The sequence below is a fragment of the Callospermophilus lateralis genome, chromosome 3 (assembly GCF_048772815.1).
Source record: "Callospermophilus lateralis isolate mCalLat2 chromosome 3, mCalLat2.hap1, whole genome shotgun sequence".
NCBI classification, from domain to species: Eukaryota; Metazoa; Chordata; class Mammalia; order Rodentia; family Sciuridae; genus Callospermophilus; species Callospermophilus lateralis.
In genome coordinates, this window is record NC_135307.1 from 137,259,511 (window position 1) to 137,274,995 (window position 15,485).

Genomic DNA, 15,485 nt, shown 5'->3' on the forward strand with positions numbered 1-15,485 from the left:
TAAGAGGGAACAATGATCACTAAATAGTTAACTACAGCCAGAGGGTTTTTATTGAAGGAGTTTCTGTCATACACCCCACAAGGGTAAACTATGGTCTGAGATCACATTCTTCTTCAATGCAGCAGTTTTACAGTTCTGGAGGACTAGTCCCGGTCACTAGATTTCTAAAGGCATTTTAAAATGGGGTTTGTCACCAAAGCCTTATCTTGGAAAAGTTTAAATACTCAGTCCTGAAAAGATACATTTTAGAGGGCAAGATTTTAAGAATGCTTTTAAGAATAAAGTTTTAAATTTTGATTTCAACCAATGTTAAACAGCAACCTAAAGCAACATTTTCCACAAAATTCTCACATTATAATCTTTCTCAACTTATGATTACAGTCATGGGAAACAATAGCCATGAAAATTGATATACAGAAGTATCTAAGTCTAACAAAAAGTAGACTTCTTCTGTGCCCCCCAAAGAACAAGAATGGCCTCTACAGACACTCTCTGGTCTCATAAGTACAAGTGAATACAGAGGTCTGTTCCCAGCTCCCCTAGGCAGTAGTCCTCTTCAATGTCTTCGTGATAACAGCCTTCTCTGCCTTTCTATTAAAACATATACATATGCTTGGCATGTGTGCGGCCCTGGCTTTCAACTGCAGCCCCTCCTTTCCCAAACCAAAGCCAGATTAACATCTCTTAACTGGTTGCAAGAATTAAACACATAAAAACAAAACAACAACTTCCCCAAACTCCACAAACTCTTGCTCTGAGTAATCTTCTAGGACTACAAAGTGACATTTTTCCATTACTCTCTTAAGGACAGCTTGACATTCTCTGAGCCATCTACTGAGGGCTCATAGGCTGTCCCTTACATATCTTTACTGTAGAAAGTGAAGCCTATGATTCCTCGGGAAAAGGATGGAAATGATTTGTGCAGCTCCCTCCTGGCCTTGTCTTAAACCTCTGCCATACCAGAATACCCTTTCTGTGAAATTCACTTCATAGTCATAAAAAAATAGAATGAAGGATGTCCGTTTTTAAGGAAGGTCTAATTTTTCAACTTAGACTATAATAATTTTACATAAACTATCATTAGGTTTGACACATTTGTCTTGAAGTTTAATTTTAGATAATTCATGTGTTTGAAAAAACAAAACACAAGTTTCAATTTTATTGAATCCTGACATTTATATGATAGGTGTCTACGTATCAGAGAAAAACAATCCACCCTTTTCAAAAATACTCAACATAGTATTGGCTGTTTTTGGCACAAGTTCACTTAGGGGTGAAAATGACTAAACACAAATTCGTTCTCCAGCAGATGCATTTCAAGCCAGAAAATCTATCCTTATGACACTGGCTTGACCACAAGGTTTTTTTTTTTTTTTTCCCAACAGTTGGAATCCACTAGTTTTTATTTTGAGAATCATTAAATAAACTGCTATGCAAAGGAAAGAATATACTGCGAGATCCAGAGAGCAGCGGCTTTAGGAAATCCAGGTCCTTACAAGAGTGTGCAGATATTTTTGAAATGTCAGCCTGCTCAAAAAACAGCCTCAAGGGTGAGAGTGGAAAGAGTCCTGAGACAGAGCTCTTAGAACATCACAGGACATTAGGGCCGGAAGGGAGGAGCTTGATTCAAGTACATCACAGAACAGTGAAATGCACAGCTGTTGGTGGCACAAGAGACATTTCTTTTCTGTGATTACCCTGTCCTTATCTTACATGTCCTCTACTGCAGGGCAGGCCTGAATCACAACCATCTCCTGATGCCTCCATCACCAGTCTCTCTTCACACTCAACTCTACACTCCATCTAGTCACTGTGCCCATCCCTGACCCACATATGTCAAGAGTGGCCACTGATGCCTTGGTGTGTACTATGCTCCTTATTACAGTGCAGCTCCAGCAGTTTTCTTCAGGCCTATTTTCCATTCTTCCCTGTCACTCACTGTGCAATCTGTTTGAGAGCCTGGGCTGTCTACTTCTCCAATTCCATGTTTCCACACTTGCTAGTCCCCACCACCAGGAATAATTCCACTACTACCCACCCTTTTCCCTGTTCCAGCACTTATCAGATTCGATAGCAAGTATCTCTTTCCAAGCAGTTTTGTTTTGATCCCAGATTCATTCATGGTTGAAAACAGTTGACTGCCTGGGGCTTCTATAATACTGTTCCAAGCATGGTGAGACTCTATGGTAAGACTATGGTAAGGACTCTTCTGATAGCAGTTACCTACATCATTATATCTTAGAGATGAGAGAACATTTCTGGTTGATATGAGTTAAACTTACCTTTAAGGTCTCTGAAGCTGCAAGGTTCTCTAACATCTCTTGAAAACAAGTGTTGTGTTTTCAATATCACAGATGCTGTGAATTGTCCCTGACTGAGTCCGCCCTCCTTGTAACTTTTTTTCCTCAGGCCCTAATCCCACTCTGGTCATTCCTCTCATAAGAGAATGCATCTTCCTTAACTGCTTGCACATTTGTACTAATTTTTAATTTTCCCCTTTATTTTTAAAAATCCTATTTTCCATTTTCCCTGACTGTATCATTTCCTTGTTTACTTAATTTTATTTCATATGATTTTTGCAAACTATTTCCAACCAGGCTTTTTTTTTTTTTTTTTGGAAGGGGGGCTACCGCGGATTGAATTCTGGAACACTCAACTACTGAGCCACTTTCCTAGCCCTGTTTTGTAGAGCCAGAGTCTCATTGAGTTGCTTCTCCTCTCATTGCTGAGGCTGGCTTTGAACTTGGAATCCTTCTGTCTCAGCCTCCTGGATGCTGGGGATTACAAGTGTGTGCCATGGTGCTCAGCTCAACCAGTCTTTTTTGATCTAAGATCACAATTAAATGATTATTGCTCCTGAGTGATGTTTGGACATAGGCTCCAGAGGAAAAAAAACCTGTGGTGAATTTTTCCAACAAAATACTTGGATTTTCTCCTCAGGCACATAGTCAGACACAAGTAAGCTGAGCCTTACCTTTCAACCTTCCAGCAGCACTCTTCAGAAACACGCTTCCATCTCTTACCAGCTTCTTCCGCTTCAAATCCTCCTTGGCAAACATCTGACCACTCTTCATCCTCATGATTGACTTGCTATCCGTCTTTGTATAAATCTCATTGAGACGCACTTTCTTTTCATAACTTGCCACTTTGCTATCTACGGCTCCAATTACATCCTTCACCAGGCTCAAGGACTGAGTTAGGTCTTCTTGCTCTGCTTCGTTGTCTTTGGAACAAAGAATAATTCTGCTATAATAGCTTCCTTCCAGATTAGAGTAGAAGGGGAGGGAGTCCTGCCTTTTTGTTCCACATCATCATTCACCCTCTGTGGTTAGGCTATCAGAGTGCAAACACCACGCCAGAGGTCACATGCTCCTCTCTCTTGCATTTTTAAGTCTAATACTAAGGAAGGTTAGCAGTTCTCAATAAACAGATAATATGAACTTCTATCTCTGTTCAAAATAAAAGAAACCCTACATTTTAAGTAGGGAGGGCTAGGAAGGAGCAACAAGTTATTTATTTCTTTATTTTACCAAATCTTTAACATAGCTAGCTAGCTTGTAATCTTTAATGTTAATGTAAATGCTTAGGAGAACCTAAGACGATAAACCAGCATGCAGTGATTACATGAGAAGCAGCAGCAGTTCTAGCACTCATGGGAAGAACTGGTGGAACTGTCTTGACAGTATAGCGATCAGGGAAATTAGCTGCTCAGGGCTCTGAACTCTTCATGGAATCAATAAGTACTCCCTTTTCCTTCCTGTTATCATCCATCCTAAGTCTGGTGATATAACATTCCAAGTTTTCACTAAAGAAAACTGTTTTCAAGATAAAGCACAGGCTCTTTGTTAGACATACTGCAATATGAAACAGCTTTCTCTGGTGATCTCTAGCGCTACAGGATAGAATTTGGTCAACAGTGTAATGGCACATAAAACTGAGTTAAAAAGGAGACTTACCTTTGGTACATTGCAATATTCTTTGGAACAAAACTGGGTACTTGGTGATCCGCTGGGTTACAAGTAATATGCACTCTGGGATCCCAAGTCTCCTTACCACTGAGCTGCTCATCTTCTTCTGCAAGGGAGTAAACAAACTGTTAGGAACTTCTGCACAAGGAAGACTGCAGCTAAAACTGACAGTGATGTATTGCTCTTGATGGAGATTTTCATGTTTCACATCAATACCTTTACAAAGGCCTGAAAACGCTTATCCTTTGTATAAAGATCTTTGAAGTAGTTTACGGATTGGTTGTGTTGCCCACAAAACTTGCCATATGTCTTCTTTAAGCGTTCTGCATTCTCACCCGAAAACTGCAGAGGAAAGAGAATAACGGTTATGCTGTATCTCAGGGGATCATCCTGTAAAAAGTTTCCAGTCCATTTGTAAAAGCTAAGAATGCTTTCTCATAAATTCCCCTTAAAGATAAATTGACAGCAGCTCTGGAAAATGGTCTGGCACTCCATTAAAGGTCAAACAGAGCTTTCATGAGACCTACTACTTCTACTCCTAGGTGTATACCCAAGAGAAATGAAAACGTACATCTACATAAAAACTTATGCACAGGGCTGGGGATGTGGCTCAAGTGGTAATGCATTCGTCTGGCATGCGTGGGGCGCTTGAGGATCAAACCTCAGTACCACATAAAAATAAAATAAAGATGTTGTGTCCGCCAAAAACTGAAAAATAAATATTAGAAAATTCTCTCTTTTCTCTCTCTCTCTTTAAAAAAAACAAACTTATGCACAAATGTTCATAGCAACATCATTCATAATAGCCCCCAAATAGTAAAAAGAATGTTTATCAGTAGATAAAATAAATAAAACATGGTATCCATACAATGAAGTATCATTCAGTCACAAAAAGCAACAAAGTACTATTGCATGCTACAATTCTGAATAATCTTGAAAACCATTATAATCTTGAAAAAAGCCAGTCATGAAGGACCACATATTATTTTATTATGTTTATACAAAAATGTCCAGAAGAGGCAAGAGAAAATATATTAGCAGTTACCAAGGATTAGGGCAATTTGATGTTTTTGTGTGAAAGGGGGCAACTACTAATGAGTATGGGGTTTCTTTCTGGAATGATAAAATGTTTTAAAATTCACTGTGATGTTGGTTATACAACTCTGAATATACTAAAAACAATTTAGCTTCACATTTTAAATGGGTGGATTGTTACAGAATAAGAATTTTATCTGGATAAAACTTACATTTTCATGATTTAAAAATACATTTAATGTCTTAAAACTTTGACCTCCTTAATTTAAGATAAGGGCTGGGTTTTTCTTCATGAGATACTTTTACTTCAGGTAAGCAGTTTTAATAAACCTGCATAACCCTTAAATAATTCCCAAATCTGTGCAATCTCAAAGATCCATCTGAAGTAATGTTCATCTTGGGGTAAATCAGTGAATTTTTGTAAGGTGTCTATCTAATTCATGCTAAGCACTGATTTCCATGCACTAAAAATCTCCAGACATATTACACTTTACCAAAAAAATCTGAAAAGCAGATTGGGCTATAGCTCAGTTGGCAGCATGCTTGCCTTGCATGCATAAGGCCCTTGGTTCAATACCCAGCACTATACAAAAAAAAAAAAAAAAAAAAAAAAAGAATTTGGGGTGTGGGTTATGGCTCAGCAGTAGAGGGCTTGCCTTGCACGTGCAAGACCCTGGGTTCAATCCTCAGCACCATATTAAAAAAAAAAAAAAAAAATTGAAAAGGACTCAGGGTAGTTTTTCCTATCCCCACTTACCAATGGAGAAACCAGCAGAAAGATTGTTATTTACTTATACCCTAAAACAAGTGCCCTAAAAGATAAAATCCAGCACTGGTGCACAGAAATAGACACCAGTACTGTGGTTTCAATCCCAGTGTCAATGATCTTACTAGGGGATGTATATAAATGTAAGGAGCCACAAATGATAATATAAGTCAAGGTTAGGTGAATTGCCTGTTGCAGGCCTTAAAGGCAGAGAGGTAAGGCAGAAAGAGTGGAATGGAAAATGACTGGAAGGCTCTGTTGCAGATGCCCTGTTCAATATGCAAATCTGCCATACCAGATTTGCATTTATTTCACAACATGCCTATTTTTACTTCTAGAATAGCAGTTCCCTGAGGCAGAGGTCCAAGTCATGTTTAACATATCTGTGTATTTACCAGATGCTCAGTAAATACTTCAAGAATGAATGAATACAATAATGAATTAGTGAAATGAACAGGATGGGCTAATACAAGGAAAAGACAAAATTTCTAATTCTCAGACAAGTGTTCCAGCAATTAAGCCTCTGTTCCTGCACAAAAGCAGAGATTTGCTGGGGAAAAAAATACTAATTGTACGTGTGTTATATCTGTAAGTTTTATTTTTTTCCAAGAAAATTTTCAGAAGAAACCATTAATAGCTGCTTGTGACAAATACATCTGCAAGTATCAAAATAACTTTTAGATAAATTTTCTTAGAGTGGGAGTGAAACCATACCACTATGATAAAAATATCAACAATACATATTTTAGTTATGTATTTCACAGATAGTCTCTTGTTCAATTTTCTATGTTCAGCTGTTTGTTTTTTTTTTTTTTTTTGTAAATGAGATCCTTCTGATTTGAGCCACAGGGCAAAGGTGAAGACTTCTAATAAGTATTCTTTGATTTCTAACTCTTTTTTACTGTGTTACCTACTGTGTGTTAGGTACTGATATATAACATATTTATCTATATATCACACACACATATATACAGATACTTCCCTTTAACTTTTGAAAATAGCAAAAGCAGAGAATCCCTATTGTTCTTTTTTATAGAAAAGGAAATCAAGGCTGAGAGAGATTAACTTCCCTAAGCTTACACAGGTAAAAGGCAGAACTGAGATGTGAATGTATGGTTCCTGAGCCCCGAGGCTTCACTTTTTCCCCTCACAACAAGTGACAAGAACCAGAGACCCTTCCCGTGGCTCACCTGATTTACAAGCACATCCCCTATCCTCTTGATAAGAAAGTTCTTTTCACTTTTATCCACCACAGACTCCTTCTTCCGCTCCAGAATCCTCTGAAAGAACTGGCTATGGATACCAATCAGCTCATCCAAACAGGGAAACAGCTTTTCCACCATCTGCTGCTCAAAGAGCAGATCTGTCATCATCCCCCGACTGTACACATCACTCATGATCTTGAGAGTTCGGATGTGATGGAACTCTGTCTGCATTAATTCTGGGAAGGAGGACAGAGATCAACAATTTTTATTTTTAATTTAAATGAGCATTGTCCTTCAAAGATCAGCTGCTACAGTCATAAGGTTATTTTGGAATTCAATTTAAACTTTAAAACTGGCTCAATAGCTGTATTTTCCCTAAGGTATTCTCATCTTAATCCTCTACTTTTCACATTACCCAACACTATTTTCTGATGACAGGTATACTTAAGTACTGGTTACACCAAGAATGCTTCATTGGATTCAGCAACTCTCATAAATGACTGTTTCTGTTCCCTATAAACAACTTATATTTCATCTACTTTCTAGTGTAGCTGAGGAACAAAACTGCACTTTCTCCTTTTTTTTTTGGTAGTGGGAATTGAAGCCAGGGGCACTTACCACTGAGCCACCTCCCCAGACCTTTTAATTTTTTATTATGAGACAAGGTCTTGCTAAATTGCTTAGGGCCTCACTAAGTCGCTGAGGCTGGATTTGAACTTGTGATCCTCCGGCCTCAGCCTCCTGAGCTGCTGGGATTACAAGGATGTGCTACCATGCTTGGCTCAAAACTGCACTTTCATAACAGATCTCTTCCTAGGACTGCTGAGCAACTGAGCACTCATATATAAATAAAACACTCAAGAGAATGAAAAAGAAACAGAATAGGGCAAAGGAAGAAAAGGATACAAATAAGAACTTGTTTGTGTACCTCAAAGTTTTTAAAGGAAATCTTTAAAATCTTAAAAATCAAAAGTTGATTTTTCCACAGCCTATCAAATCACTAGTTTAAAAATGTTGAACAATGCAAATCAAATGTAAGCAGAGCAAATGAAGAATCTCACCATAAATCACTTCTTGCCGTTTGACCACATCTTTCTTTTGCTGTTTCAGAAACTTGCCATCCACTATCCGACTCCAAGACTCTGCTTCTAGCTGTTTGGAATCAATCTCAAAGTCTCCCATTAGCTGTCCTTCATTCATGTCTGTACCTACTCCTCAAAATATAAAAAAAAATTAATATTAGAATCCTGAATCTGTGACCTCTAAAAAGCCTAGGTTGGATATTTCTTAGGTTGATAAATGATTTCTTAAGAAACAAATACTCTGCATTAACACAGGAGTTCTTCATGGAGAGCATATCCTGGCTCTAGAAAATAATCAATGTCCTATTTGGGAGTGACTCAGACTCTACATTCAAGACTGGTTAAGAAAAGAAAAATAAAATATAAATCAAACATAAGAATAAGAGATGATTCCCACATGAAGCAGGAACTGGAAGGGATCTGCTACCTTTACAGGTTTAATAAAGTAAGCTTATCATGCCACGAGAGCTAGAACTAATAGTGCACAAAAGACTAGGGAAGAAAAGTCATTTCTCCACACAACGGTATGTCCACATTTAAAGTCAATGGCACAATTAACAACTGGTTAAGGGTGACTACCAATTCATTTTAATGCATTTGATACTTTACAGACAAATTTAGAGAAGCTTAACACGGTAAGGAAGAGGTAGGCACTATTAACAATGGTGTTCTATGTAAAGGCACATTCTCTACAGAGGCATATAATACAGGCCACAACTTCCTCTTACCCTCATCAGTAAGTGATTCTGTTGACTCATTGACCTTGCTGATCTTATTCAGTGAGTCTGTTGAATGAGACAGGAATTTCCAGGTGTTGGACATGCTCTCATCATTGCCAACTCTGGGGACAAAAAGAAGCACATTCTATCAAATAGCAGTGTTCACACCACACACCTGAAAAATTCTAAAACGATAGCTGGCAGTAAGTTCTACAGTGACTAAAGACCAATTACTTACACCAGGCATAGAGCACAGAGCAACAACACTATTTTTTTTCTTTTTTTTAGAGAGAGAGGTGAGAGAGAGTGAGAGAGAGACAGAGAATTTTTAATATCCATTTTTTAGTTTTTGGTGGACACAACATCTTTGTTTGTATGTGGTGCTGAGGATCGAACCCGGGCCGCACGCATGCCAGGCGAGCGCGCTACCGCTTGAGCCACATCCCCAGCCCACTATTCTTAAAGTTTGGTAGCATTTAATATCCTTGCAAACGTAAAACTTTTCAACTCTTTGAGACTTCTGTTTTTTTATTTAAATGATAATCAACAAAGAAAACTTTCTTCACTCATATCATGTACACATTATATAAGAAATTTTGCTATTTAAAACTTATTGCCTAGCCACTACACTTGCCTAAGTAATTATAGACTAAGTGCTATATTCTTGGGACTTTCTCAATCCAACTCACCAGCTTGTATAGTAGGTACCCAACAAATGTACTGCATAACACAAAAGCAAAAGCAATAACAATCACTTAAAACTTCAATTTTTTAAAACAACTTTTCAAGTCACAATGCGAACCAGCTTGATAATAATACAACTTTTGAAAAAAAGACTTATGGAGATAATGAGACCACAAGACAAAAATGTTTTTAAGAGGAGGAAACATTAGCTAGCACAGAACTTAGGAAATATAGACAAAAGGAAATTTTGCATCCTCTTGTTAACTTCCCTCAACCTAGGTTAAGACACATGCACAAGATATGTCTTACATTTGAGATGATAGGTAAGTAGGCATTTTATCCAAACCAGCCAAAACATCATAATCATTCCTATGCTAACCAGACAGCCAATGCATGAACAGTCAGTGGCCACAGCAACTTTTCAGGAGACCACAAAAAGAACTGAGTGCAACTGAGTGATTGGGAACTTAATGGTAGTAAATGGCCCACAATTTACCTCCATGAAACTGACTTAGAGGCAAGGATAGAAAAATGATTTAAAAAGAAACTAAAGAACCAGGCTCATCTGAGCAATACAAAAGTGTGACATTTGAAAATATAAGTGGCTGCGAACAAAAATTCATAATTTAATCATCTTTTCCCCCCATGCCTTCTTATTTGATCTAAATGTCATCCTTTAGAACTTTATATTCTTCAAAAGTTGGGCTGATCATGTACAAATACTACAGCAACGTGGTTTGACAGTAGTGTTTAAAGGAGATCCTTGTCCCAAAATAGCAGTTATAACAGTGCATCATAAGTATAATCCCCATTTTCCTCATCTGTAGCACCCAACCGTTACTTCACACAAATGTTTCTAAAGAAAAATCTTTTGTCAAATGATGTGATTATTATACTCTTATCACCCACATGACAATCATGTTATTTTTAAACCTCCTACTTACCCAGTAATGTTCTGAATGGAGACACTTTTGGAGAGCGAGACACTCTGCTGGGACCGTCTATTAGCAAACATTGGGGCAGCAGTGGTTTCATCAGCCAGAAGGACTGCGGATCGAGGGCGCTCCTTGGGCTGTGAGGCTGCAGAGGAAGAGGACACAACTGAAGTCTCATCTTTATGCCCACTTAGTACTGATTCATCTGACAATGCCAAACAGAAGCAAAGTGCTTTAAAACAGATTTGCCCTTGGAGGGTAAAATTGCTACAAAGGTTATGAAGGACAGTTTGGCAGTAATTACTGAAATTGTAAGTACTGATATTCTTTGATCTAGTAATTTTACTCCCTGCCACCCCCCCCACACCCTCAGTACTAGGGATTGAACCCAGGGTGCTCTACCATTAAACTACATTCTCAGTCCCTTTAATTTTTATTTTGAGACAGGGTATTGCTAAGCTGCCAAGGTTGGCCTTGAACTTGTTATCCTCCTGACTCAGCCAAGTTGCTGTGATTACAGGTGTGCACAACCACACCTCGCTATTAGTAATTTCACCTTCAGAACATGTTTAGTCTATAAGATATATTTGTGTATGTTTGAAAGGATGTGTGTCCAAAGTTATTCAAAGAAATATTGTTGATTAAAGAAAAAGACTGGAAATGATACTAATAAGCACCAAAAATTTGGTCAATAAATTACAATACATCATACACTAGAATATTATGAGGCTTTAACAAAAATGAAAATATTCTTCATGTACTGACATATCCCTACGATGCAGTAAGTTAAAGGGGGTGGGCGAAATCAAGATGCAAAACAGTACATAATAATAGGCCACTTTTTATGCTTTTAAAAAAGGGAAATCAATAATCCAAGTTAGTATTTACATTAACAAGGCTAACTTTGAGAAGATAAATGAAAAACTAAGAGTGGCTACCTGTGGTATGGAATAGAAACTAAACAATGAGGATAAAGAATCACATGAAAATATTATATATTTTAAAATTTAAACTTAATAAAAATAAGGTTGAAATAACATTAAGAGTAAAAGGAATCTTAGAGGTAACTGAGACCAGTGTTCTTTGGATCATACCATGAAACATCTGTGAAGTGTTTCTTGGGTATAAAATTCCCACCCCTTGCTGTACTCTGGAGTGGGACTTGGGAGTCTACATATTTTATAGGCTTCTCAAACAATTCTTCAGTTCACCATTTGAGAGCACAGATTCTGACCAATTCCTTTAATTTATGGATTTAAAAAAAACAGGATTACTTGTTTAATGTCACATAGCTAATTGATCCTCCTACTGCAAACTTCTCTTCAACACAGCCAAAGAGGAAACTGGAACTTTAATTTGCTCAAATGGTCACACAGGCATACATGTAACATTATTTTTCCTTGACAACTGTCAGGATTTTTAAAAACTTAACAGATGTTAATACAAGCATTCATTTCTTCTTCTTTTTTTTTTTCTCTTTGGTACCAGGTATTGAACTCAGGGACACGTGACCAGTGAGCCACACCCCCAGCCCTATTTTGTATTTTATTTAGAGACAGGGTCTCAATGAATTGCTTAGCACCTTGCTGTTGCTGAGGCTGGTTTTGAACTTGTAATCCTCCTGCCTCAGCTTCCCGAAATGCTGGGATTATAGGCATGTGCCACCGTTCATGGCTAAGCATTCATTTCTAATTCAAATTCTATTTAGACAAAGGTGATGAATAGTAAAACACCAGAAACATGACACATTGCATCACAACCAGACATTGCTACAGGAGTCCCAAGAAGTGTAGCTGTGGCCCCTGCTCTAGTAGGCCAGAGCAAATAGTGGGTAAAAGAGAACATGCTCAAGTATCAAGAGTCTGAAGTCCAAGTGTTTCAGAAGGGAGTTCAGGGAGCAGACAAAATCTGAAAGAGGGGGGGAAAAAACCCAACACTAGTTCTTGAAGAATGTGGATAGATCAGAAGAGGACATTCTGAGAAGAACTGTATGAATAAAGGCAGAAATCATGAAGCAAAAAGAAAAGCAGAGGAGGAAATAGGTAGGAGATGTAGGTAAGGGACTAGTGAAAAGGCTGAAGAAGTAGAATGTTACGTAAAGCTCTACAATTAATAAAGAACAACTTGTATCCAAAAGGTGGGGTAAGAGGATGAAAATAATAGCCTTTCCTTGATGGAAAGCAATCCATAGTCCACCCAGGGAAGTCACTTAACATCTTTAAGTCTGTTATTTGTGACAATGATAGCAGCAAAACTTAAGGAGTGCCAACTACTAAGTATTTTACTAGTCTGATTTTTGTGTGTGGGGGGAGGACAGTGGGAGGCACACTGCGGACTGAATCCATTGAATAGGCAAGCCAGGCAAGAGCCCAACCACTGGGCCTACAGGTATGATTTTATTTATCAGTCAGGTAGGTAGCCTGACCACCCTAGGAAACCTGTCATTACCTTCTTTACATAGGAGGAAAATGAGGCACAGAGATGTTCAGCAGCATTTAAAGTTACACAGCTAATTAGTAGTGGTGCTTGGATTCAAATCCATATAAATAGAATCCACAATCTGTACTTTCAACCAGTATACTGCCTCAGCAGGGTAAAGTAGAAATAAAAATATCTGTGTGTGGGCTAGGAATGTAGTTCAGTGGTTCAGCACTTGCCTAACATGGGCAACCTCCAGAAAAACACACACACACGAACATTTGTATGGGTCAGAGATAAAAAACCTTGCACACTTGGGCAAGGTGGCTGTGGCTCAGCGGTAGAGTGCTTGCCTTGCATGTGTGAGGCATTGGGTTCGATCCTCAGCCCAATTAAATAAAGAAAGAAAAAAATATTAAAAAAATGACAACAACCACCTTACACATAACAGGTATTTTACAGTAACAGAGTTAATGTTAGACTTGTAAAAGTCACATAGAATGGGTTGGATCATAGATTTACGTAGGCGTCAAGTCTGGCAAAGCATCTCTTCTAGCCATCTACATGCAAAGATGGATAATCATCAGGCAATATGTTAAAGGATTTCACATTTCCCTGTGGGAGTACAGACTGGTACTTATTCTGGAGTTATCTGGAAGTACTTAGAAAAATAAGGCATAAAGTTGTGAATCTCAAGCTGAAGGGGTCATCAAAATCACCTCGGGGGCCTATTAAAACACAGATCACTGGACTCCACCTTGGAATTTCTGATTCATAGATATGGGTGGATCACAAAAGTATGTGTGTTTAATGGATCCTGGAAATTACTCTATTTTGGGAAAGTCTCTCATAGGTTCTCATAGAGTCAACTAAGAGGATAATCATTACTGCATTATTTATGGTAGTAGTTATTTATATTTAAGTTGGAAGCAACTTAAATATCCTGTTTTGGGGGAACTAGTTATTAAAATGTGATATACGCTTTTGAAAGAATATTATGCAGCAGTCTGAAATAACAGCTTAAAATAATAATAATAACATGCATAGTCTCAAAATGATACTGAGTAAAAAATAAGAATAAGACAGGTGTGGTTGACTCATGCCTATAATCCCAGCAATTTGGAAGCCTGAGGCAAGAGAGTTACAAGTGAGAGATAACCTCAACAACTTAGCAAGGCCCTAAAGACTTAACAAGATCCTATCTCAAAACATTAAAAAAAAAAAAAAATGAGGGGGTATAGCTCAGTGGTTAAGTGACTCTGGGTTTAATCCTCAGTACGGGAAGACAAAAAAAAAAAAGGAAAAAGAGAACAAGTAATAATATATAAGTCACATCACCTAATTTAAATTTAATGCACAAAAACAACAGATTTTTTTTCCCAAAATACATATGTCTAAAGATATGGCAGATTAGAAAGACATACATTAAATATACAATAGTAGGAATGAGATAGGAAATAAAGAACGAAAAGTAAAATATCAGGCAAAATCAAAGTGAAGCCTCACATAGACTGGTGAAGATAGCATGATGTGAATGGGAGTGTGTAACATTTGAAGGAAAAAAATGAACCATTTACATAACTTCACAGGTATACAAACCTTCAAAGAGGATTTGATGGTGTCATATAAAACTATTGGTGAGTGAATTTGTAGAATAAACAGCCTTTCTAATTAGGTATTCAAAATGGGTATTCAAATCCTGAGTAGAAATAATAAATGAACTCTACAACAGTACTTATGGTACAGAACCAGTCAGTCAGAAAGGGACTTGTAGGAGGTTGGCTGAGCTACTTACGCTTGTTTCTCATGATGACTGTGGGGAGTGAAGACGTGTCATGGGCCTGAAGGTTCCCTTTGGGCTGCTAAAGAAAAAGAAAGTATAAGAAAATTGCATTGATGACTTAGCCTCTGTCAAGTTTCAAGCAGCCTAAAATAAAAAGTGTGGTTTGGCCTAATTTCCTGGTCTGGTCCTTACACTGGCTCTTAGCACCATGCAATACAGCCCCAGTCACCCCCACTTGCCATCTTCTGTGCCTGTCTAGTGTATGAGGAAGCCAGATGTGTGAATTGCAGAGTAGGTCTACACATATGGTAAAGAGCAAAACTATTTTAATCAGCAACTCAGAAATATTAAACTCACAGGGAAATGTATATTCAACATGTTTAAGTTCTGAAAGCATTTTCTTTTTCTAGAAGTCTCAAATTCCCAAGCATGTTAAAATCAAGAAGGGAACTGATCATTTTAGAGAAAAATTATTGTTTGATCATTTTGGCCTCAAGGTTGGTACCAAATGATTAAAACAAACAAACCCACTGCAACCTCAGCTCTCCCAATTTCTTAGTATTTTGTTAGTTGAAACCCTTTTATTTTAAGCCATCTTTTCACCAGAATGTCTTACTTTCATTTTGACCTTTGCACAGGAGGCCAGACTTTCTCTGCAGCCTTTGTGGACAAAGGCACTGCAATCTGAAAAGAAAGCAGAAACCAAAGTCACAAAAACAAAGCAAAAAGACCCGAGATTGACTTTGCACTACAGCTACAAGGAACCTACAGATTTCCAGATGATGTCACTCACAGGGAAGAATATCATTAATAATGGAAATTACACTGTGCAGTCCTAGGATATAGACCTGTGATGTTGTTTGGAGGAGAAACAAGAGCAGATGTGACTT

General features: G+C 37.9%; 1 protein-coding gene across 10 annotated transcripts in view; it reads right to left on the reverse strand.

The window, feature by feature from the left end:
• Window positions 1-15,485, reverse strand: part of Akap13 (A-kinase anchoring protein 13) — a 328,817-nt gene that overhangs the window by 20,348 nt on the left and 292,984 nt on the right. For 6 of the 10 annotated variants that reach the window (XM_076851393.2, XM_076851391.2, XM_076851390.2 and 3 more), the window contains 9 exons: window positions 15,212-15,279; window positions 14,608-14,674; window positions 10,404-10,539; window positions 8,785-8,897; window positions 8,036-8,188; window positions 6,960-7,210; window positions 4,185-4,310; window positions 3,957-4,074; window positions 2,975-3,223 (listed from right to left, as the gene is read on the reverse strand). In XM_076851393.2, the coding sequence (XP_076707508.2) occupies window positions 2,975-3,223; window positions 3,957-4,074; window positions 4,185-4,310; window positions 6,960-7,210; window positions 8,036-8,188; window positions 8,785-8,897; window positions 10,404-10,539; window positions 14,608-14,674; window positions 15,212-15,279 (1,281 nt within the window). The remainder of the gene's footprint in view (window positions 1-2,974; window positions 3,224-3,956; window positions 4,075-4,184; window positions 4,311-6,959; window positions 7,211-8,035; window positions 8,189-8,784; window positions 8,898-10,403; window positions 10,540-14,607; window positions 14,675-15,211; window positions 15,280-15,485) is intronic. The other 4 variants (XM_076851388.2, XM_076851394.2, XM_076851389.2 and 1 more) reach the window with 3 other exon arrangements.